The 25,950-nt window shown below is 36.1% G+C and overlaps 1 protein-coding gene across 1 annotated transcript; it reads right to left on the reverse strand.

Moving 5' to 3' along the window:
- Nucleotides 1-19,796: 19,796 nt before the first annotated feature.
- LOC114384823 (pentatricopeptide repeat-containing protein At2g13600-like) lies at nucleotides 19,797-22,757 on the reverse strand. The gene has a single exon (XM_028344623.1). It carries the CDS (start codon nucleotides 22,588-22,590, stop codon nucleotides 20,053-20,055), a length of 2,538 nt encoding a protein of 845 aa, XP_028200424.1. The 5' UTR covers nucleotides 22,591-22,757; the 3' UTR covers nucleotides 19,797-20,052.
- Between the last annotated feature and the right edge of the window lie 3,193 nt (nucleotides 22,758-25,950).

Consider the following 25,950-nt stretch of genomic DNA (forward strand, 5'->3'; position numbering starts at 1 on the left):
GATATCTTGGGCCACGTGAGCCTCGTTCAGCACTTTTACTAGCAGAGCCCGATGAGGCTCGGAGCTCATAAGTAACTCCAACAGCGAGACCCTAGCCGAGGTTTTGTTGAGCTGTTCGATAACCTTGAATTCGCTCTGCTGAATTATCCGAAGGAACTCGCTGGCTTCCTCTAGCGACACCTCCTTTCTACCATCCTTTTTCTCCGGGGGCCCCTTTGCTGGAATATCTTTATTCGAAGCGTGGGGTGCTTCGCCATCTTGTTCCTCCACCACTTTTCCTTTTCCCTTGACGTCGGCGGGTTGGACTGGTAGGTCTGGAGGTGCGAACACACGACCACTACGGGTCACACCACTCAGTCCCGTGATATTTGTTACTTTAGCTGACAGCGAGCTGACGTCAGTGGCTTCTTCTTCCTTCTTCCCCGGAGGTGTATATCTCCACGGGACCGCGTGACTATTTTGGTACGGGAAAGGAACAGGTTTGGCTATTAAGGGGTGTCCGGGCTTTTGCGAAGCTGCGCTTTTAGTGAAGTATATCACCAAGGGTTTGGGCTTCGCAACACCGCTCCCCTCCGTAGATTGCATGCATATATGCTGCTCTTCTTTTCCTTCAATGCCGACTTCCAGTCGACCTTGATCTATCATCCGCTGTAACAATTCCTCTACTTCCAAACACGTCTCCATGTCATGCATCTCGCCGGAATGTAGCAGACAGGAATCCTCCTTACACCCACTATGGGGAATCACACCTCCTTTTTGTAGGGCCTCAAAGATAAACCTCCTAGGGGTTGCCACATCCCTTAAAGGTTTAGACCTGTGCGGCCTATCGGATTCAACTGCATTAACTGCTCCCCCTCCATGATTGGCGAGCGGGTTGGTTCTCACATTGGGCCGATCCTCTTGGAAAGTCAGCCATCCAGCATCCATTAAATGTTGGACCTTGTATTTAAGGGCCAAGCATTTTTCGACGGAATGCCCCGGGACACCCCCATGGTACTTGCAAGTTGCGTTAGGGTCATACCACTTCGGGAAAGGGGGTTCGAGGACCCTTCCGGGAGTTACCACGGCCAAATGATTGGCGATGAGGGATGGCAGAAGATCTTCGTACGTCATTGGGAGTGGGGTGAATTCCGGAAATGGCCTCGGAGGGAAGTTCCTTGTCGTGTTGGAATTACCGGCCGGTCGAGTCGTGTTCGGAGTTGGAACTTGGGGAGCTTCCCTCTGGGTGGGTGCCTTAGGTTGCACGGGTGTTGAACTAGAGGTATTCCCAGTATGAGCCGAGAAGCTTGGGTGATGTTGCGCGTACTGATGGGTACCATGAGGTGTTTGCTGGGTTTTGACCCACGCGGGTGTTGAAGAGACGGCATGGGCATCTCCCTCCTTCCTTTTTGCCCCTGTTGCCCCGATTCTTTTGGCATTCGCGTTTGTGGAGGAAACGTAATCAAACTTTCCTCTTTTCAATCCAACCTCGATTCTTTCCCCGGCAAACACCAGATCCGCAAAGCTGGACGACATGTAACCTACTAGCTTCTCATAGTAGAACACTGGCAGAGTGTCTACCATCATGGTGATCATCTCTCTCTCAACCATGGGAGGAGCTACTTGTGCCGCCAAATCCCTCCATCGCTGCGCATATTCTTTAAAGGTTTCACCCTCTTTCTTGAACATATTCTGCAGTTGAGTACGGTCAGGAGCCATATCAGAATTGTACTGATACTGCCTTAGGAAGGCGGTAATCAGATCCTTCCAAGTACGGATACGGGAAGCTTCCAAATTAGTGTACCACACTACCGCAGCTCCGGCCAAGCTATCCTAAAAGAAGTGTATCAACAGCTTTTCATCTTTAGAGTGGGCGCCCATCTTACGGCAGTACATTTTGAGATGATTTTTGGGACAAGTCGTCCCTTTATACTTGTCGAAGTCCGGCACTTTGAACTTCGGGGGAATAACAACATCGGGTACTAAGCAAAGATCCGTCATGTCTGCGAACGGATAGTCCCCAAATCCTTCCACAGCCCTCAATCTTTCCTCAAGGAGATCGAGCTTCCTCCTTTCTTCAGTTGCTGGGGGCGGCCCTTCCGTGGACAAAACTATTGGTGATGCTGCGATGTTGGGTTGAGGCAACGTGCCTGGTGCCGGCCCTTCGGGGATCGGGGGATAGAACTCGACATCCCTTCGAGCATAATCTTGAGGGTCTTTGTGGACTTCGTCGGGCTGCTGAGGAGGCTCTCTTTCATGGACGGGAGAAGCAATGTGGCCCGCATCTTCTTGCAAGACGGGTGGTGAATAGTTGGGCGGCAATCCATAAGGGTAAGCCGCTCGGTTGTATCCCAGGTGAGGGCTGCCATCGTGCCCCAGTGTGTCCCTTCCCCGTCCTACTATGTTTGAGGGAGGATGGTGCGTAGTTGCCAAGAGAGTCGGGTCTGCTTCGGCAGCCGAACTGACAGCGGCGGCGGTGGCCGCGTTCTTCTCTATGAGCTGCTTCATACTTAACATGGCCTCCATCATGGAGGCCATTTGTTCTTTCAGAGCCGACATGTCGGCTTTCATCTGTTCCTGCGTCTCCTCTTGATCACCCATCGTTTTAGATTTGGATCTGGTGCGATATGGATCCCTTGCGGCGCGTTTAGTTATGGTGTTTTTCCCCAAAAAACCAAACGTGAGGAGTGGGTAAAGAAAGAAAATGCATGCTAGAGATGAAACGTAGGAGTGATTTGATTTGCACAAGTTTTTTGGAGTAGAAACATGGGACCAACTCATTTTATTTCAAAAAGGAAGTCATATCTAGTCAAGGTCTGAGAGACCATACAAGTTTCCTAACGATTTCTAATTATGTGGGCCATTAAGTCTATCATATGCTGACAATAGCCGAGAAGCCCGTGAATCTCTTCGGGATGCAAACCGATCCATCCACATGGTTGCCTCTTGGTGTAAAGAGTCGATCACCCTTCCTCTAGCCTCTTTTTCCGCGTATACTTGGGCATATTCGTCCGCAATCCTATGCTCGTGGGCCGCGGCTAGACCTAACTCTTCTTGGTACTTGGCGATGATAGCTAGCATGTTGGTCTCCGTCTCGCATAAACGCTGAGACAAGCTTCTTTTGGACCTTGAACAGGCAACTAACTCCTCTTTCAAAACCATGCTATGTGCTCGCGACTGGTCCCTTTCTTCCCTTCGCAACTTGAGTTCACTATTGCTACCCCATAGAGCTCCGCGAAATTTGTTCCGGCCATACTCTTCCTTGCGAGCCCTCTTGGTCTCTTGTTCAAGGGCTCTTGCGGTAATTGCATTCTCTTCCCGTAACCCGGCACACTCCTTCCGAACGTGTGTAGCGGCCAACTTGAACTTCTCTTTGGCAAGTTTTTCCTTTCCTAACTCGCTTTTGAGAGCTTGGACTTCTTCGTCCTCTTCCGGTGCTTCAAAATTCTCTTCGCTGACAACTTTTAACTTGGCGAGCCAATCTAAACCTCGTATATGAACTTTCAGCCATTCGTGGTACCCACCAATGATGCCATTACGAATGCCTCTAAGCTCTTGATCTTTCCTTAACGGGGTTTCCCATGCCTTATGGATTCTTTGTATAGTCTTGGAATTTTGTGCGCCGAGATCCCTCACAAGGAAAGGAGACATGCTTTCTTCCGTCGGTGCTCCCCTCATGGGGTACCCTAGTTGTCTTATAGCGAGCGCGGGATTGTAGTTAATACAACCCCTCGTTCCTACCAGCGAAATGTTTGGGTATCTTCCACATGAGAAAAGGACTCCTTCTTTTCCTTCCTTCCATCGGGGGAACCAACTGATTGTTCTACCTTCTATCCCGGCCAAAAGCTGGTCCCAATCTATTCTCCCCTTTTCAGTACACGAGCGATGGCTCAGGAGCGGACATGGATGTCTTGTGTCTTGTTGGAACAGGTGCGAAACCAACCAAACACAGAGGGCGGGTAAGCAACAGATGATCCGTGCGCTACTCTTTTCGCACCTTCGGTCAAATGTGTCAAATAGATCTGCCAAGACAGCTACCACCGGACTTTCCTTGCTATGGTGGTAGGCAAGGAAAGCGTCGATTGCTGCTAGGTCTACCAAACCATCCACGTTTGGAAAGAGGACGACCCCAAAAATTAGCAAAGCTAACACATCCATAAACGGGACCCAGTCTCCTTGATTGGCCATACCCCTTGCCTTGTCTTCTAGGTACTTCTGTGGTAGGCCCGCTATGCCGTTCCGAGTCTGTTTTATGCGGTCCAAACCTCTTGCTGAATCCTTGACCACAGTTGCAATTCTGCTCAAAGAGGGGAGACACCCGGAGGAAAGATATGGTTTTCTTCCCCCGAGAGGACATCCTAGAATTTCCTCAAATTCTTCAATGGTTGGTACTAATTGGAAGTCTCCGAATGTGAAGCACCTCAAAGGCCGGTCGTAGTATTGGGTAAGTGATACAATGGCTTCTATGGACACCTCTGCTATGGTCAACTCTAAGATCTTTCCGTAAGTCTTGCGGAAGGTTTGCATTTGGAGGGGTTCCATCAACCGCCCTAATTCCTTGATGCTGGTGGTATCTAGGCTTTTGACCTTGACTTGGTAGAACCTCTTGCTGGTTTGATTTGTTCCCATGCTTACTAAAGTGAGATAAAAGCTGGTGCAAATCAAAACTCCGGTATCTCATGGGTGGGATGGATGAATGCATGATGGAATGCATATGACACAGATGCAATCTAGGAAAGGGGGGGTCCGGGGAATTTGTCCCCTTCTTAGATATGACGTCTAGGGGTAGCGAAATGCCCCAACGCATATTTTTAAGAAGGCGACACGGACCCTCCGTTGGTTTGTTTACAGTAGGGATCAAGACAGAACCCATATGCAATGCCTATGCAAAAGACACAATGCGGGAATGTGCACAGTATGACAATACTTATCGAACATAAGCAAAAGGGTATATGATACTCATGCATGGCAGTGTGAAAAATGGCACGCAGCGTGTTTGCTTCGTGCCCCTACTTAAGGGACCTATAAGGGAGAGAACTAACTAGGCTTTTAGCAATAATCCCCAAGGTAGTTATATCTCTCTTGATGGTTTCTAGAGGTATCATCCCCTTTTGAAGAACATATTGTAGCAGTAGGGACTACTAGCAACAATAGGTTTTCAAAGAGAAAAGCTCTAGATGAGGGTTCACTGTAATCAAGCAAGTCGGAGACCTAGCATGATCACAGATTCACCTCCACTCCTTATGCTCCCATGAACCCGGGTATAGGGCCCTTTTTTCACTCACAATGTGTGCAAATAGTGTTGGTGTTTGTGTGCATCAAATGAATAAATATTTACTTCATGCATACATTTAAAACGCACTAAAAGCAACAAAGAGTTTATATACACAAGAACATAATGAAAGGAAACCAACAAAGGGGTAAGTCACGGTAAAACATTGCACAAAATTAAATGGCCTAACTCTCTAAAAACAGTCCCCAGCGGAGTCGCCAACTGTCGCAACCTACCCTTCGGCGGGAGGGCGACGCGTGACTCGCGGGATGCGTGTTCCACGAAAGGAATACGCGCGGAGTCGCCACCAACGTTTATTTGAGGAAAACGTCGGAAAAACCGGAAAAGACGTGATCTACGAATTTTTTAAGTGAAAGGTTCGGGAGTTGTATTTACGCACGGGGAAGGTATTAGCACCCCACACGTCCGTCCCAAGGGACGGCAGCCTTTAATCGAATGTGCAAACGTGACTTTGATTTTTACGTTCCCTTTTATGTCCTTATATCCTTTTTATATTTTTCCTTTTTTGTGGCCGACAAGGGTGTTTCCCTTTGCTCCTACGTATTCCTCAATTTGAGATGAGAAAATCAGACCTACGTAGTTCTTTCTCATCAAGTGATTCTTTTTACTTTAGTGGTGATCATTTTAAGGCGTTGGACCTTAAAAATGATCCATTTTACTTAGTAAGAAATTGAAATGAAAAACTTCAAAAACCTATTTTTGTGGACGAGCTTGACTAGGCGAGTTGATTTTAGCCTTAGTTTCACTTTAGTTATTAGTCAATTCGATTAAGAATGAGAAATCCCAAAGAGAAAACGTCCAATTGATTTTTCGCTTTATTTTATTAAAAGGTATTTTTTTTATTATTATATTATTTTTTTTACCTCTTTTGGATTTCCAACGTGGTTACGGCACGACCGAACGGTCGCAATTCATTTTAACCGAAGTTAATGGATAATACAATTCAAACGTTCGGTGGAAATTTATTTTATTTTTAAGTTAAGCGAGAAATTACTTAAGTAAAATGGCTTAAGCACGTCAACAGGGGGTATAAAAAGTAAACAAAACGAGAATAAAAATACGCGAAACACAATGTGGACCACTACGGGTACATAGAATGAATCGAAAAGCTTGGTTCGAGGTACTTACCCATTGAAGATCGAAGAACGATGAAGAACGAATGAAGAATGTTGAAGAACGGTTGAAACCTTTGCGAAATTCTTCACGGAAAACGTTACGGAAACGTTTCGGAAGCGCCTCGGCTTAGATTTTCTTCACGGAAACAATTTTTCCAAGCAAATTCGAAAGAGAGAAAAGTGCCTAAGGGGCTGAACCCTTTTCTTCTTCACTTCCTCCCCTATTTATAGCAAAATAGGGGAGGTGGTTGCCGCCCAGCTCGCCCAGGCGAGCCAGGTTGCTTCCTCCAGAAGCAACAACCTTCTGGAGGAATATTCTGGAGGGCCCAAGTGGGCCTGGGTGCTATTTGCACCCCCATTTTTACTAAGTACACCCCCCTCTGCTGTTTTTTTGGTGATTCTTTTTTCGTAAAGTTACGGAAACTTACGAATTTCGTAACGATACTTGTTTTCTTTCCGTAATGTTACGAAACCTTGCGGATTACATAATCATCCCCCTTTTGACTTACGGAATGTTACGAAACCTCACTTAATTATGCAACGATGCTTCCATTTGATTTCCGGTGTGTCATGGAAACTTACGGATTGTGCATCAATACTTTTTTTGGTTTTTCGGCATGTCCTGGAATTTCACAAATTGCCTAATGATGGATGCCAAGCACCTCACAAGGACCAAAGAAAGGTCGCATGTCATCAAGCAAAGGTCCCCGGACGAAATTAGGGTATGACAATGTGGTATGAGGGTTGCACATGCGATGTGGTGGCAAGATTCAAGAGGATTGGACAAAGAGTAAAATAACCAATAGTTCTATTTCCTTCTGTGAGAAGGTGAGGTTGCGTTGAGGAAGTGAATGATGGATAGAGATACACTAGGGTGTAGTGGGGGGAGAGTTTTGAAGAACCTAGGGGAATTAGCGAGTGGTGACTACTTGGCATTTGTTGCACTCATTTGGCGCAGGTAACTCACAGGCCTCACTTTGCTACTCCTGACGGGCTCTAAGACTATGCTTTTTGAGTCAGGAGATAAGGGATCATTGTATGATGTATTCGTATGTAACGATGACTCCCGATTGTCATCCACATAATTTTTGTAAGACCATCAAGACCTGGGAGGATTGGTGGTGGTGATTGGGCCCTATTGTGAATTAAGTGTAATAATTACGTTCTTAATACGCAAAAGTGTTGTTTGTTTATATAAACACGCGCAGTGGTTATGTAGATTGTATGTTTTAATTTTGTTTTACTATTTCCTATTGTTTGTGGCATTCAAGGAGAAGAGGACTTACCCCTACAACCAACAACATTTAGGTAGTGACGAAGTCGAGTACATCGAGGCATCTGCGGGCTCAATGTAACTCGCAAAGAGAGTGGATATGCACCATAACACGGACTACACGTTACACCTACCATACCCGAGTCCACGTAGTGCCAGCTAATAGACCAGATACATCATGCATCAAGTACCCCCAATGGAGGTTACAAAGGACCGAGGTGACCATTTGGACATATCGTCCTAGGAGATGGAGGAGTACTAGGAACTACTGAGGCAGTTGGAACTGACGTATGAGGAGGAGAGTGACAATTCTTTCGAGGACACGTCTTAGTTAGTTTTGTACTTCTAGTGTGATAAGTGGTTTGCTCTAGTCTTAGTTTCTTTACTGTTTTGATATATTTTGAGAGATATTTTCTCCACATGCATGTATTTTGTTATAGTAGGGATGAAAAATGTATTTTGTTTATTATCACATTATTATGGGTTGTATCCGTATATTTCTTTGTGACACTACAAGTTTTATTTTATTTATGTATGGAAACTGAATTACTCTACATTTGCATTTATTTTAATTCGATGCAACTATTTACCATTTTATAACTACCGCGTTTTGATTTTTAAAAAATAGCATAGGAAGATGTTTTTAATATTTATATGTAGCGGTAAAAAAATGATGTGTATTTCTAAAATAAATTAAATTAAAAGTGTTTTCAAACAATATTTTCAGTTTGAAATTTGAGGTGTCACAAAGTAGGTGGACTTGATAGATGTCATGAGTTGACAACTTTCAGAACCATTCTGAGGTTTCCAGTTTGAGGAACCTTTCTGGTGAGCATTATGTAGTAATATTAGAATAGTCATTCTGATGTTTACTAAGAAAGAATCCATACTTGATAGATTTTGTTGATGAAGTTTAAACTAATATACCTTTCTAACATAGCACAGCTTCATCAAACTTTACACTTCACAACTCCAAGCTATTTGAATTCTAAGGTTTCCAGTCTGAGGAACCTTTCTTATGAGCATTATGTAGTATTATTAGAATAGCCATTCTGATGTTTACTAAGAAAGAATCCATACTTGATAGATTTTGTTTATGAAATTTAAACTAATGTACCTTTCTAACATAGCACAACTTCATCAAGCTTAACACTTCACAGCTCTAAGCAATCTGAAGTAGATTGCTTCATATACACCAAGTGAAGGTTCAATTCCTAGTGTGTCCAAGGTCAGACCGTGTAGTATCTTCAGTCTTCTATTCTGATGCTTCTCATCAAAGCTTTTCATGGATAGATTTAGTTTTCATCAAGTTTGGATCTTCTAATGTAGTTAGCATTCACTTTTTGATGTTTCCTCAGTATGTGTGGTAGTGTGTGGAAAGTGAAGTGTTGTCCACCTCAGTCTTTTGATGTGCCCTCAGTATTTATGGCATCATATAGAAGACTTGTGTTGCCCCTTGAAAACCATCCTGAGGTGGCATTCTAAAATCAATTCTGAAGTTCAGTCTCTAGAGGCATGTTCTTCATCATTCTAATGTAGAATTTGTGATAGCTTCATTTTGATGTTTGATGCTCTCTATGTAATCTTCTTATTTCAAGACCTGGTTGTTCAGTACATTGTCATGAACGAGTACTCAAAGATAAACTTTCTTCATCATGCTGATGGGATTTAAGAAATCTTTTGAGTTCATTACTCACTAATAAATGTTCTAAGCAAACCTTTCTGAGTACCTCAAAATGCACACATTTGTTCCTTAATAATTATGTCACTAAAACACTTGAACAAGATGTTAGTAATCATATATGCCCATCATCCTATCAATTTGCTATGTAATGATTTGTCAAAATTAAAATCGGAGATGTGGATTCAACAATGTCATGGAAACTTAGTTTCTTAGGGAAATGATGACCAAAGAATATTGATGGGTTGAAGTGTCTTGGATTAGCTTAAGCACGGGGGGGGGGGGGGGGGGGCATATAGCAGTGTTATCCTATCATTGTGAGTTTACTTTCTGCAAACCTAGTAAAGTTGAAGTTGGAGGGGTATATAACAATGTTATTAAAGCATTATAAGTCCACTTTCTCCAAACCTAGTCAATTGAAGTTAGGGAGCATATAGCCATGTTATTAAAGCATTATAATTCTACTTTTTTTTTTTTTTGCAAACCTAGTAGTTCTAGAAGATCTAAGTTTCTACATGAAACAAAACCATGTTAGCTGAGAATCATAGGCACTAGTAGCAAGAAGAATGGTGGTAGCATGATTCGACTAACACAATGCATCTTTTAGCTTCCTCTTTATGTCATTAGCTAAAAGATGTAGAAGGACATTTGTTAACACCCAAATTTTTCTACAAGTGATGAAATTTAGCTATTGAGGATTCAACATAATTGATGTCAAGAAGGACATTTGTTAACACCCAAATTTTTCTACAAGTGATGAAATTTAGCTATTGAGGATTCAACATAATTGATGTCAAGTTCAATTCAACATTTGTTAAGATTACTAATGGAATAATTTGACTAATTTTAATGTTAGCTAAATGAGTAGAAGGAAAATTCAATTGAATGAACAATTGACTAATTTTCAATAATAGTTGGATAGGAAGGTTAGTTGAATGTGTGATACTAATCAACTTAGGAATGTCTTGAAATCATGCAAACAAAACAAGAGAAACTTGACCCTAACCATGACCTACTGATAGAACCAAAGCTATCAAGTGTAACTATATCCACAACCTATCAATAGAACCAACACTATAAAGTTCTTAACCAAAGAATAAAGGAAAATTTTCACAAAGGAGAAACACTCATGCTAATAAACTTGACCATTAATATTCAAATTATTCTTGTTGTTTTCCATTACCTGGTTTCCTATTTATAGGGAAGTAAAAAAACAAGTAATAGAAACAAATCCTAATCTTGAAGATTAAAAAAATTCTAATAGAGAAAACAAATCTTAATAAGATATGATTCTTGTCCTAACAAAGGAAATAAATCCAAAGATAAGATAAAATCTTAATAGAGGAAACAAATCTTAACAAGATAAGATCCTCATCCTAATAAAGGGAACAAATCCAAATATAAGATAAAACATATCCAAACCATATTAATTTTAAATAATAAATGATAAATATTTGTTGATATCTTCAAATATATTATGATATTTTCAAATATCTCCAGATATACTCAAATATCTTCTAATATCTTCAAGGATAATAAAATGCTAAAATCTTGAAATATCTTCAAATATGATGCTTACTAGATCTCTATCAATGTTGAAAGGTTAATACAACTAACTACAATGTTAGATGAATGACAAAATTTGACTAATTTAAGAGTTAATTGAATGATGCTAAGGTCAATTAAACTATATTTGGTATTAGCCGAATAGGCAGCTGAATGGAAGAATTCGGGTGATTGACTACATTAGAAAATTAGTTGAATTAAGTTAGATTTAATTTAATAAAGATAAGATAATATTTACCATGATTTTATTATATTCAAATGGCTTGTAATGGTTAAAATTGATCAATGATAGTGCCCCCTAAAAGATAGGAAAGGGTTGCCATCTTTTCAAAAATTTGAAATAACAAATCAGTTGGCTAGTGGAAATAGAAGAAAGTGTCTAGATTTTAGGAGCAGTTACCAATAGTTACCATAAGGTGAATCAATCTCAATTAACAAAATGCACATTAGTTAGCCAAGTTGCTAGCCTAATTCAACTACTACTAGTCAAATTCAATTACCAAAATTAGCTTAGTTAGTGTAAAACCAGCCGAATGACTCCCAAGCCTAGTTGAATGACTCCCAAATCACATTCTAGGAATTTGTCAAGTAGAAAAACATGGTTTAGTAAAGGATTTGAGTTTCTAGCCTAAAATAGGCCTTGTACTTAATTTCAAAAGGACAATCAATTTGAAATCAAAGCCTATTTTACTCAATATTTTATCTTTAATGCCTTATGCCTATTATTGCTTTAAATTGTTGCTTTCCTTTGGTGTTTTCATTTACAATCCTTCGTTTATAGCTTTCAACCTTTATTTTCATGCAAATCATCCTTTTCTTTCTTCTTCTTTTTTCACCAACATTAAACGCTTTCTAGAGTAACTTAGGAATCCATAGTCAAGAAACAAATTCCCCTTCTTGGCACAAATCATCATCATTATTTTGATATATTGTTGATGCAAAGCTAACCGGAATGAACTTAAAATTTTCACACGATAACATTTTTCATATCATAAAGTTGCTGGATTTATGTGAATGCATATACTTTTAAATTAGAATATATGAAAAAGACACATGTCTGAATTTGTTAGAAGAGGAAGTGTAATTTTTAATATAAAAGGAAAGAATAATGTAACATTTTAATTTCTCATAGAAGAAAAGCATAATTTATTCTAGGACAAAATATGTTTTTGGCCCTTTATCTTTTGATGATTTTTGTCTTTTAGTCTCTAAACAAAATTTTGATTGGTCCTATTCCTTATACTTTTCTTTGTTTATGTTTTTAGTCTTTGCTGTTAAATTTTATTGTTAAATAATGATGTGACAACCACATGGGTAATCAGATGGCCACATGGCCTACTAATCTGATGCGACATTCACATGTGGCCTACAAATACTATTTTGTTTTTGACGTTCACAATTTCCTTCTAAATACTAACAACTTTGTGTGCATTCTTGCATATTCCTACTTTATGTCTTTTGTTTTCTGTCTTCTTGCCTTCCATCACCATCTTCAAGCCTTCCATCTCCATGATAAACTTATCAAACTCATCTTCCATGCCTTACAATTAACTCATCTTCCATATTTAATAAGCGATTTGGATAGGTGTTGGTTCCGCTACATTTAATTTCCATTAGAGATCAACATAGACAATATTTTTTTTGGTGTTTGACCCTAATTGCACTCCAACTAACACTGGCAGAAGATTCAACCCTTAATTGAGACATTTTTCCAAACACCTTCAAAGCAACAAACAATAGTAAAAGTCTCTTCATAAAAAAAGTACACTTCTTCAATTGGGAAAGATAGCACAACATCACAACCCAACAACACCTAGTAAACCTAACAACACCACATGGAAAAAATTAACTCAACAAAGAAACACACATGAAGACATAATAAACGCACAACATGAAAAATAATTAAATGCACATGAAAAAAATAATTAAAAACACAACATTAAAAATTAACTCACATGGAGATGCTTATCCACGATGGAGATGCTTGCACATGAGCTTCAACTTGAAATGCTTACTCACAAGCCACAACCGATCTGCCTTTAGCGTCTTCAACTTTTTGACTTTTAAGAGATGGTGTGAGAAAGAAAAGAACAAAATTATCCTTAAATTACATTAAAGCAACATGTGCAATGCATATGATGAATTTTCATTAACAAAACCCAAACTATGATGGAAAAGGAAGTGCCCTTGTAACGAAGTTTCAAAAGTTATGGGATTTACTATAGGGGTAATTTTAAAGGGGGGCCCCGTGTAATAAGTAGTAAATGGTGGGGGTGAGTATAGTTTGCTCAAACAAAAATTACTCAAATTGAGAGAGAAAATGTTGGGAATAATTGTGTATGGCTTAGATCCAATACATCATGTAATCAATTTTAATTCCAATAATAAAGTATTGTTATTTCTTTATCATGTTTACAATCTTTAGTAAAAATAGTTGACTGGATAAGGTCCTTGATTAAAATTAAAGATTTGTTACCGCAATAGAGATTATGAAAATGAGAAACAAATCTCTTATAATTTTAATTTAAATTTTTCTTGATCATAGGATTATTATGAATATTAATATATCTCATTTGTTAATTTACATATATAGGTGATGTGCATAGGGATGTGATCATTGAACTGACTCAATTGAAATTTCTTAATGGATAATGTTACCGTAAATTGTCAATAAGAAATTCTCGTGAAGAAGCATAAAATTATTTTCTTTGACCTAAGATAATTAACATGTCGTTTGTTATATTTTGATTTCGGACAGCTAATGCTTTAGAGCACTAGTTGAATAAACATCGGATATAACTAAATGTTTGTAGAGTTAATGACTAATCAAGGTGGAATTCATCAACTCTCAGTCATGAGTTTTGAATTCTATAATAAAATTAAGACCTTAATCAAGGCAATTGAATGAATAAAGAAATGAGTTTTCTTATGTCATTCCCTAAATACATTTATTAACTTATTTGAATTTGACATAAATATCATACTCTAGAGTTAATTCAGAGTTTCAAATGATGAAAGAAAATATTATATTATTTTTTTCTATTTAGTTTTTGTAAGTAATAAATATTACTTCATATTATTTGAACGTTGGAAAGTGTTACTAGAATGTTTTAACATCTGTTTAAAAAATTAATTTGATATTTGATGATTAATTAAATTAAAGAATTTATTATGATCAACTGATTAATTGATTTTTTAAGTGAAATATTATTATGTTTTTTGATAGCACTGAAAATGTATATAATATAAATATAATTGAAATGTTTTGATAAGGAACAAAAATGGATCTGTGGTGATCATTTCATTAGCAAGTTGTTGAGAAATGTGGAGGACTTCACAATTACGTTTGGTGTCAAATTTTACTTCAATTTTTAAATATGCCTAGCAAATAAAAAAAATTATTTTAAAATTTTAAATAACTATTAGATAAGAACAAGACTGAGTTCTTCTTAGATAAAGAGGGCTCCCACGTGTGTGGTATGGACCTTAGACTACACATTGGGATATACACGTTTATTTCTCTTTTTACCGGTTTGTCTAGCACCAAAATATTTTAAGTTTTTATAATCTTTGTTCCACTTGTCAAAAAAATTAATAACAAAGGTTAGTATTTAATTATCTTATCTATTTTAACATAATTTAAATATAAAATAAATCTTTTATATTCGGTTACATGTATAATGAAGATTCATATTTTCTTTAAGAAAAAGCATATTGTACCGTCTAATTTGCGTTCAGTTGATTGGCAAGTACGGCTAAACAGTTTCATTCTTGTTTTTTTTTTACCTATTTGATTTCACCCCGTCAAATCGATGCGACAGTGAACTTGATGAATGAAATTGGTTTTGTATTTTTATTTTATTCTTCTTTATTCAGAATATTATTATATTATGCATACACTTGTGCGCCGAACATTTCTTTTTCTTTTACCTTAATTTATTGTTGCGAATCTTTGTTTTGGGTCATCGTTTGTTGGTTGCAGGTAAAGAAATCTCGTTGCTTTCCCACTAACGCCCCACTTTGTTTCTTTTGGTGTTGCAGATCTAAACCTCTTGTGTGCTGTTCGCACTCTAGACTAACTGAGATTTTAGCTTTTTATTGTTTTTTTTTTTTCCTTTTTCATTTCAGAGCAGCGAGGTGTTTAGTGTGCAATTGTTGACAAATTAATGGCGGAAATTGTAGGGCCTCGCTTGTACTGCTGTTGTAATTGTAGAAACCAAGTCTCCCTTCACGATGATATAATTGCTAAAACCTTTCAGGTCGGTATCTTTTTTTTTTTCTTAAAAAAATGTATTTTGGGTTTATAAGTTTGCGGACATTTTATGAGAATGTTACTTATTCTTGTGTATCATATTTAGAAGATATGAATATTACGGATGTTTTCTCTTCTGGGTAGTTTGCTATCAGTGCTAATAAAACGGTACTTGAAAAATCTCCTCTTGTATTGTGCTTTGTTTTATTTTGCTTTTCATTTAAAGGAGGTAAACTGGTGGCTGGATTTGATGCTACACATGTAAGATCATGATCATAGTGTCTTTCTTTAGATTTCTCTTAATCAGTCACCCTAACACAATTGTAAAGTTTTAAGTCAAAAGATAAGATGCATGCATATTAATAATTAATTTTTTATTACTAAGATTTAAGTAACTAAAATGGAAAGTAAAAGATTGTATTTTACAAGATGAATCTTAGTTGAATGAATGCATTGGAAGATATTTTAGTTTCAACTTTCAAAAAAACTTATTTATTATAATATGTGACTTATTTATTATAGTATATGACAATCTTCACTGTAAATAGAGAAAAAAATTAATGGAGAAATACAACACACATGAAGATAGAGTGGTGAGAAAAGAGATTCTGAAACAAAGTCACTTTGTTGACAGAAAAGTGTATTTGTATGAAAGTGTTATCATTCCTTGTAATCGTTGGATGGGGTACTCGGGTTTATAGAGTGATACACTATTTGGGGTGAGTTACAATCTTGTAATCATTTTTATGACAGTGAAATACTTTTTGAGACGGTTTTGTGGACGTATGCAAGAGGTGCCGAACCATATTTATTATTTTTCATGTGGTGCAATCTTTATGTGTGTTCTCACAATCCTTGGTGGGTGTGGATAATTTTGTTTGTGGAAGCATTGATTATCCAACAGTGATATCAAAGCTATGGATGGGAGCACACAAAGGTTCGAGATACCGTTGTTTGACGAAAAAATAAATTTTATGATTTGACAGAATACTATTCAAGACCTTTTGGTGCCGCAAGGTCTTGATCAAGCGTTAGAAGATGAAAGGCCGGCTTCTATAAATGAAACTGAGTGGACTAAGAGCCAAAGGAGAGCTGTGAACACAATTCGGTTAGCCCTTTCTCCCGAGATAAAACATAACGTGTTGAAGGAGACAACACCAAAAGCCTTGTGGGAGAAGCTTGAAAATATTTATGTGTCAAAGTTGCTAACCAATCGCCTATGTTTGAAGATGGAGTTGTATCAATTCAAAATGGAGATGAGAGGAGATCTACATGACCACATTAACAAGTTCAATCAACTAGTAAGTCAACTATTGAATGCAGATGATAAACTCTTTGATGAGAGCAGGCGCTGTTATTGTTGGTCTCACTATCAAGGTCATTCAAAGCTTTGGTTCAAACGTTGCTTGTGGGAAGATCAACTTTGAATTTGGATGATGTGACTGTCGCTCTTAAAGAAAATGAGTGAATGATGAGAACTGAAAATGTTGATGATGAACACAATGCAATAGCTGTGGTGGAGTCTGAGCGAGGGAGGAATCATTCAAGGAGACATGATGATCCAAGAGGAAGATCAAAATCGCAATTGCATCCACAATGAGATATGAGTAACATTCAATGTTATTATTGTGGTGAGAATGATCATGTGCAAGTGAGGTGTAAACAAATGAAGGAGGATTTGAAAAAATTAAGAGATATGAACAAAGATGACGCCAACTCCCAAACTAATGTAGTAAAAAGTGTGGAAGATGAAGATGATGTGTTTTTGGCAACAAATGATGAGGTTGCTAAAACAAAATGGATGATGGATTCTGCTGTCTCAAAGCACATTTGCAGAGATCGAGATATGTTTGATACTTTGAAAATCGATGGGGAATTCAGTCATTTCAAGTTAGGACACTTGGAATTACGATGACAGAAAAATAAAGGTAACCTTTACTATTTGAATGGTCAAGCCTTGAAGAGAAACCATGATAGCAAAGTGAAGAAGAAATTGAAGTTTTCTAATCTTGTGAAAGTGTTGGGAGATACTTCCATTGGAGGGAGAGTTTGTTCACTTTCAAATTGAATGAAGGATATTTCTCTTTTTCCTTGAGGGGAAGAATTGTAGAGTTTCAAGTCAAAAGATAAGGTGCATGCATATTGAGAATTGATTTTTTATCATTAAGGTTTAGGTGACTTAAATGCAAAGTGGAAGATTGTATTTTACTAGATGAACTTTAATTAAATGGATGTGTGGGTAATTTTATTTGTTGGAGCGTTGATTACCCAACAAACACAAGGTGGATTGAGGCGAAAAGAAGAGAAAAAGTAAGGTGCGGTGTTATCAATGGCAGAAGGTCAAAATTCTGCTCTATTAGCACACCATTGCGACTATAGCAGGCCTCCCTTCACATTGCCTATGGAAGTTGGCAAAAAATCTGCCATGCCATTCTGCTATGGTGGACATGGTTCTGCCATTTAACTACAATGGTAGGGAGACAAAGTGATTGATGTGAATAAGTGATATGATAGAAAAGCAATAAAAAGATGAGAATAAAATATGGCAGAAATGAGATAGAAGAGACAGTTGATAGACGATTATAATTTTTCTTTATCTTAAGAAGGCTTGGATGAAAATTCTAGGAGTTTTCTTTTCTTGTTTTGTTTTAAATGGGATCGGGGGATAGTGTTGAAGTTCTGACTGTTCTGTAAATGAAGGAATGCAGGGTAAGTTCGTTTTTTAAGTCATGAATTTGACTGGATCCAAAAGCCCAAGCATGTACATTTCTCAGAGGTTTTTGGAAGAATTTATAGGGAGCTTATCTCTGTTTATGAAGACTCTTATTAGTTATTTTTAAACTTATTTTAACAAGTTTGGTGAAATTTAAAAAATAAGCTCTTTTTAGCTTATAAGAATAAGTTTTCTGGTTAACTTTACAGTATAATCTATCATGTACTAAGAACTTATAGAACGAGTGCTTAATTAAGGAATGCAGATCACGTGTTCAAATTTGTGAAATAAACAACTCTTTGGTTTTGATCTTATGGTTGAAAATTGGACTTCTCTTTTTTTTTCTTTATATTAGTTCGATACTATATAACAGTATTGATGAATTTATTATGTATCCAACTTTAATGTAATGATTGCTTGGAATAATAGATGAAATTGCCTAGTTCTAGCAAGTAGTGAATTTCATTGATACTGGATTGTTTATGTTGCTAGTGTGAGTGAAACTAGTGGTGGTTGTGGCAATTCAGATTGTGGATACTGAAGTCATGTATTTACCATCAATTTTCAGCATAAAAATGGTGGACACAGTCACGGTTATTATGTTGCGATGATGGAATTAGGTCAAGTAATTTAAGATTTTGGTGGGAAAACATTTTCTTTGAAAAGTGTTTTGGTATTTAGACTTTATAGTTTATTATATGTAAGCATGCACACTTCTAAATAGTGATCGTGCTGTATTACAAACATGTCAAATGTATCAATGTCAGATACTACATGGATACTTTTTCTGTGTATAATGATCTTACAGAGGTTAGAACCTATGTTCTCATACATATTATTCCGACTCCTTTCTTACCAGGCCAACCTCAGTGGTTCTGCATGGATGTTTTAAACACTTTATAATTACTGGTTAGAATACCACAATAATTAGATAATTTTTATGTATTTTATTTTGTTTATAACGACTTATAATATTTTTAAAACATGAATTCTCGTGATTTAAAATTTTTATTTTACATTAGCTTTAGATTAATTTTATATTATACTAAAACTTTGATGTGTCCTACAATTTGTAAAATTTGTTGTATTCCTGTGCATGCCTTATCGTATCTGTATCTCGTAGCATACCCGTGATTCCTGGCTTTTTGTATACTTTGACAATGGGATTTTGGTTGATGAAACTTGTGTTTAATTCTATTATAAGTTTTCCCAGATCCTCGTCTGGCATTCTTTTCATACTAATTTTTATGAACAGGGAAGATATGGCCGAGGTTTTCTGTTCTCCCATGCAATGAATATTGTGGTAGGGCCAAAAGAAGACAGGCACCTCATGACTGGCCTCCACACCGTTGCTGATGTTTATTGTGGTGACTGCCGTGAAGTGTTGGGTTGGAAATATGAAAGAGCTTATGAAGCATCACAGAAGTACAAGGAAGGAAAATTCATACTTGAAAAATCAAAAATTGTAAAGGAGAACTGGTAGCATTCATTTAGGATTCTCCTTAATCCATTCGTTCCAGTCATGTGTTTGCTCAGTTCTTTCATGCTTTTAAGACGTACAGGATGGTCTTAATGTCGTATCTTTACCTATCTAAAATTTGTCATTGTTTTTTTAATTTCATTATTACCTGGTGGTGTGAGTAGAAGTGATGTAAGATTTGTCGTACAGGATGGTCTTAATGTCGTATCTTTATTCCTTGTCTATAAAATTGTATATTTATTCAACTTGTAACCTATTTTTAAAATTTGGAACTTTGTGAAGATCGTAACTCTTTATATGATGAATTTTATAAATTAATGTTATTATGTCTGTATAAAAAGCCACTAAAGTTCCTATAGTTGATTAGGTGAATACATTGCTATAATTTAAAACTATATATTTTTTCGATAAAAATTAAAAAAGATATTAAATTTCAAGTATGTTGGATGCCCGAATTAGTGGATCAGCAGAACATCAAGAGTTTGTTTGTCAACATACTCGGTGTACTATAAACCGTCTTGCAAGAGCAGAATATACAAACATGCTTCCATTTATTATTGCGTCATAGTCATACCCAAGAAGTGAGTTTTCTTGACAGATAGGTCAAAGCTGTCTTCTTTGGAAGTTGAGGTATGATAAATATCTTCTGAAATACGTATATGCATATTCTTAATCAATATTGAACAACTATTTGCTGAAGTTATAAATGATTCATATGCTTTATTCTAATTAAATTAGTTAAATTGTTCAGAATAGAATATATATCATCTATTCTTTTGTGAGTCTTGTCACTAGCAACGAACACATGAATTCCATCTCTATCTTCTATCCAACTGCACCCTGGACGCTTCTGCATTCCCATATCTTTCATTAATTGTCTAGTTTGAGTAAGATAATGCCACTTCCCAGCAGAAGCATACAAGTTTGCTAGCATAACATAGTTTCCAGGATTATTTGGCTCCAATTCAATGAGTTTTTCTGCTGCTATTTCTCCCAAGTCAACTTCATTGTGAATAAAGCAACCACCAAGCAGAGCATTCCAGGTCACTGCATCAGCTTCCGTTGGAAGGTTCTTGATAAGTTCATATGCTTCGTAGAGCTGGCCTGCACGACTTAAGAGGTCGACCATACATGTATAATGCTTCAATGAGGGCATCACATTGTAAGCTACCATCAAAGCAAGGCATTCATGACCAATCTCCAATGATCCAGCGTGTACACATGAAGAAAGAACAGCTAGAAAAGTCACATGGTCTGGTCTTACTTTGCTGGCCAACATTCTGCGGAAAAGAGCAATTCCTTCTTCCCCATGCCCATGCATGGCATATGCAGTGAGCATAGCATTGTGGGACACCAAATTAGGGTTTGATATCATGTTATACACGCGATAACAATGCTTAACATCCCCACATTTTGCATACATGTCCACTAGGGCAGCTCCAATGTGAACATCTGAGTCGTGCCCAGCTCTTATGGAATATGCATGGACCTGCTTTCCTCGTTGAATTGTAGCCAACCTAGAGCATGCGGCTAAAATTATTCCAACTGTGTATATGTCAGGCCTCAAATTTGCAATCTGCATTTCAGTGAACAATTGCATTGCTGAATCATACTGTTTATTTTCCACATAGCCAGCTATAATACCATTCCATGTATACACATTTGGTTCAAAACCATCCCTTCTCATTTTCTGGTGAAGTTCTCTAATCTTTTCAGCTTGATTACAGCGGGCATAGCCCGATATCAAAGCATTCCAAGTTGGAAGATCTCTTTCACTTACTCCATCAAATGCCATTTGAGCAGCCACTATGTCCTGGCATTTAGAATACATTTCTACCAAAGCTCCACCCACAATACTGTTGGACTGCAGACCTCTGACAATGGCAAGGGAATGTGCCTCTTTCCCACGTCGAATAGAAGCCATATCAGCACAGCCAGCAAGGACACTTCCAAGAGTAAAAGAATCAGGTTCAATTCCTTCCTTCAGCAAATCTCTAAATAAGCTATAAGCTTCATCAAACAGAGAACCGTCCACATACCCTGATATCATAGAATTCCATGATATTCTGTCCTTCTGAACACCTTCTTGCTCCATCCGATCAAACAACTCCTTGGCCTTAAACAAATTGCCATTTTCCCAATAACCAGCTATCATTGCATTGTAAGATGCTGCAGATTTCCTTGAAAACCTGGAAAACATTTCGAAGGCACTTTTCATATCACCACTCCTTCTATACATATCCACTAACCCATTCACAACAAAAACATTAGAGAAGAACTCTTGTCTAACAACATAGCCATGCAGTTCCTTCCCAAGGTGTAGCCATTGCATTCTCGCACAAGCCGGAAGAACACTCACCAGTGTTTGAGCATTCGGTCTCATCCCTGCTTCTACCACCATTCTTGCAAGCAGTTTAACCGACTCAACATAGTAACCGTTTTGTGTGAATCCGCCAATCACCACAGTCCAGGAAACAAGATTGGGTGCTAAACCACACTCACCCGCAGACATATTTTGCAAGAGACCCAATGCCTCGTATACAGACCCATTAGCAACACAAGCAGTGATCAAAGAATTCCAAGAGACACAATCCTTTTGGGGCATTCCTTCTAGAACTTTCTTGGCCTCATCTAAGCTCCCACATTTACCATACATATCTATCAAAGCATTGCCCACGTAAACATTCTTGACAAACTCATGTTTCAACGCCATCCCATGCATTTGCCTACCCAGTTCCACAGCACATAGCCCACAACAAATCTTCAGCACCACCGGGAATACGAAAAAATCCAATCTTACCCGCACCCCTTCGTATAACAACTGCTCGAAAAGAAAAAACGCTTCCTCAAAGAACCCCATTTCAATGTAAACGCGCAGGAGTGCGGTCCAAGAGTGTAAGTTTCGAAGAGGCATTGTGTCGAACACGTGACATGCGTTCTCGAAAGAGCAGTTTCTAGCATACATTTGGAGCAACTTGGTTGTAACAAACTCGTGGGCATTAAACCCTGATTTTATAGAGTGGGCGTGAAGCTGTTTTCCCAAAATGGGGGACCCACAAGAGTCCAAAATGGAAGCATAGGTGGTGGAACTCGGTGGCTCGTGGTAAAGGAGGGTCAAGTGAGGGTTTAGGTTTGAGGGAAGAAGGGAGAGGCTTGCTCGGTTGGAGGAAGAGCGAGTTCGGGGTGGGTGAGAGAGGAGTGGAGGGTGAGTAAGGGCTTCTGAAAGCAAAGTGTGCATGTTAAGAAGATAGAAAATTAGAATCAATGGAACAAGAACAGTGTACGAGACACTGAATTCAGCGAAAGCAAAAGTAGGAAAATACTACTAGTAGTATTCCTTAGACACAGGCTTGGTATGAACATAGACATACTAATAAAGGATGGGATAATAGAGGCATCGATTAAAGACAGGACTAAAAACAAAAATGATATAATTTATTGGAACTATAAAAAAATAAAAAATGACATATTTACATGAATAAAAAATTTGTTTAAATCTTACTTGTTTGAAAGTTTAGTTAGCTTAAAAGCTTACTTGCGTGCTTTGTTCTATTTATAGGTCCAAAGCCCTAATTTAGTAATTTATAACAAACTATTCAATAAACTAAATTATGCTTCTTAAAATTTACCAAACTACTGTTGGATACGAAAAATATCCACTTTTTTAATAGAATTCAATCATAGTTTATTATGTTATGAGAACTAATCTCTTCTATTCAACTCAACTTTGCTTTTGATGGCTACATTTTAATTTGGATTCAATTAATAAAAAAAGTATTTTTTTAAAAAAAATGATTTATAGTAACTATTTCAAAAGTTATATCTATATAATTTTAAATGATTATTTAATAATAATATGAAAAATATAAGCTCCCAATATATTAGGATTAGATGATTTATCTGCTCTATTAGTTAGTTATTGACCTACCTTCTTAGTTAATTAGTTATCTTTCTAATCATAGCTTTCCTTCTATATATAGCAACTATTTTAATCAATGCACAATATTGCACAAGAAAAATTTTTAGGAAATTGTTTTTCTCCAAGTTCAGTTCATATTCTTTCACAGTGTATAAAATTTAAATTATTTTATTAATATTTTTTTATAGTTATTACAATATTTAATTTTCATTTTTCAATAGATATATGTTAAATTAAAAGGATATACCTCTTCTAAAGTGAACACTTGTAAAATAAATTAGTTAATAATAAAATTAATAATTAATAATTTTATCACATTTATGTGATTTGTTATGCATGTACATGTAACATCTACAATATTAATTTTCTCACCAATAATCAATCAAAATCGTGTCCATTTGTTTAATTTTTTTTAAAAAAATAAGCATTTTTATGTTTGTATAAACAATTTTGTTTAATTTTTTTTATAAAGCACTCATATCTATTTCTTAAAAAAATATTATTTAGAAAGCACTTTTTCATTAGCATTTTTTAATTGAAGCAAACTAGCTCATTATTTACTTTGACCTCTAAAATAAATTTCTTTTTAAACAAGTTAAATTCAAAGGTTTTTTTTAAAAAAGAAATGGCACATATCTTTTTTAAAACTTTTTAAAATTAACATAGTCTTTTGAATTGATTTTCTTATATCTTTTATATAAATTTTAAACATTTCTTTGAATTCCACTAGTTTTTTTGAGGTGGCTGAATATTTTAAATTTATTAATTTCATTTAATGTTATATATTAAATTTTTAAAATCAATTATCCAAGTTTTATAAAAAAAATTATAGTAAATAAAGAAAAAACCCAAAACCAAAGAAATTAAGTTATCATGCGAGACATAGCAGCCTCCTATGACTATAAGTCATCCCTCTGCAAGGGAACAAAGACTGATACAAGCTACCTCTGTACTGGCCAAACATACGACTAACAAAATATTTTTCTTTTAATCTATATTAATATTATTTTCTATTTAAATCTAAAATACCCATATAATATAGAGGTAAGTGTTAAGTTTAAACATTTTATACATTGTTAATAGATATTTGACAACTTTTTTTTTTTTTAACTTATTCTTCCATCGTAAGGCTAGCAAGTTGTGGTTTGATACTGTACCGATAGATATAAAAACAAATGCCTTACATATTGATATACTTACCATATTTTTGTCGGTTTATGGTAATTAACACATATATAATTAATCACTTAATTAAATAATTATACATAATTTAAACAAATATGATAATTTGTGTCGTGGGCATGTGGAACCACAGAAGGACAAAGAAACACATATGGGCTTCTGTTTGGAATAAAATGATTAGCAAAGAACATGAAATTCATGTTATTTGACCACTTATCACATGCCAGAATACAAGGAATCCAGGAAATAGGTCTCCACGCATATACTTTTAATTTGTAAATGTTAAAAGAAAAGGCACAGACAAATAATTAATCAAAGTACGAGAATAATGTTGAAAGTTTTGGAACAATTGAATATAGGAATACTATTCCACTAACCCGGTCTGAGGTTAATTTTGATGGGTCTGAATTTTAAAAATTAAATTTGATGTATTTTATAATTTAATTTAAGTTATGTTTTAGGTTATTATAATTTCAGTCAGTGTTTTATATTCCTAAACATATAAGATTTTAAATAATTGTGTATTAATGATAAATTTTAATTTGATAAAGAATATTTTATATAACATATGATATTATATTTAAAATAGGGGACGAAAATTTCTCTGGTCAATATGCAAGCCATTTTATATACATATATTTAAAATGATATTATATATATAATAAAATATATTTTAATTTAAGTTTTATATTTTTTATTTTAATTATATACAATGTTACTGGATATATATATATATATATATATATATATATATATATATATATATATATTATAAATTTTTTAGATAATTATTATAAAATTTGATAAATTTATTGTAAATATACATCATATGATTATTTCTATCTAGTCAAAAGTGTTAAAATTCTTTGCACTATTAATGTATTAATTATTTATTTTTTAATGAAAATATTATTTTATTTTTAACATAGTTATTATTATTAATTATAAATGAATATCTCATAAAAAGTTACTTTCTAAAACCCATATTATTTTTAAAATAATAATAAATAATACATTTGAAAAATGTTATTAGCCTCTTTTTTAAATCATGGCTCCTTAAAAATTAAGGTTTTAATTTTTACTCACATAAATATGTCTTTAGTGTTAAAAGAATAAAAGATTACATATTCTTAACAATTTTTACGTGACATTTAATATTAACAAATTATATATGACCTATTTATAATAAACTGAAAAAGTTTATTATATGTTAGATAGAAATTTAACATGTTATGGACCTCTGCAACAATTACATAACTGCTTCACCTATATAAGATGTTTCATGCCTATAGGTACTAATCAAATCTCACTTTACACATCTCTAACATGCTCTAATCAAATTGAAGGATAGAATAGAGAACACTAGGCCGAAGGTAGATTGGGATATGAAAGCCCAAAAGATATTCTAGAGATCGAACTGGGAGAAGAAGGAAGTAACAAAAAAATAGAGGAATATATATAAGAAACAAGGAACGTAAAGTAGAGGTAAGGAATCTA

The sequence above is a fragment of the Glycine soja genome, chromosome 14 (genome assembly GCF_004193775.1).
Source record: "Glycine soja cultivar W05 chromosome 14, ASM419377v2, whole genome shotgun sequence".
Taxonomy (NCBI): Eukaryota; Viridiplantae; Streptophyta; class Magnoliopsida; order Fabales; family Fabaceae; genus Glycine; species Glycine soja.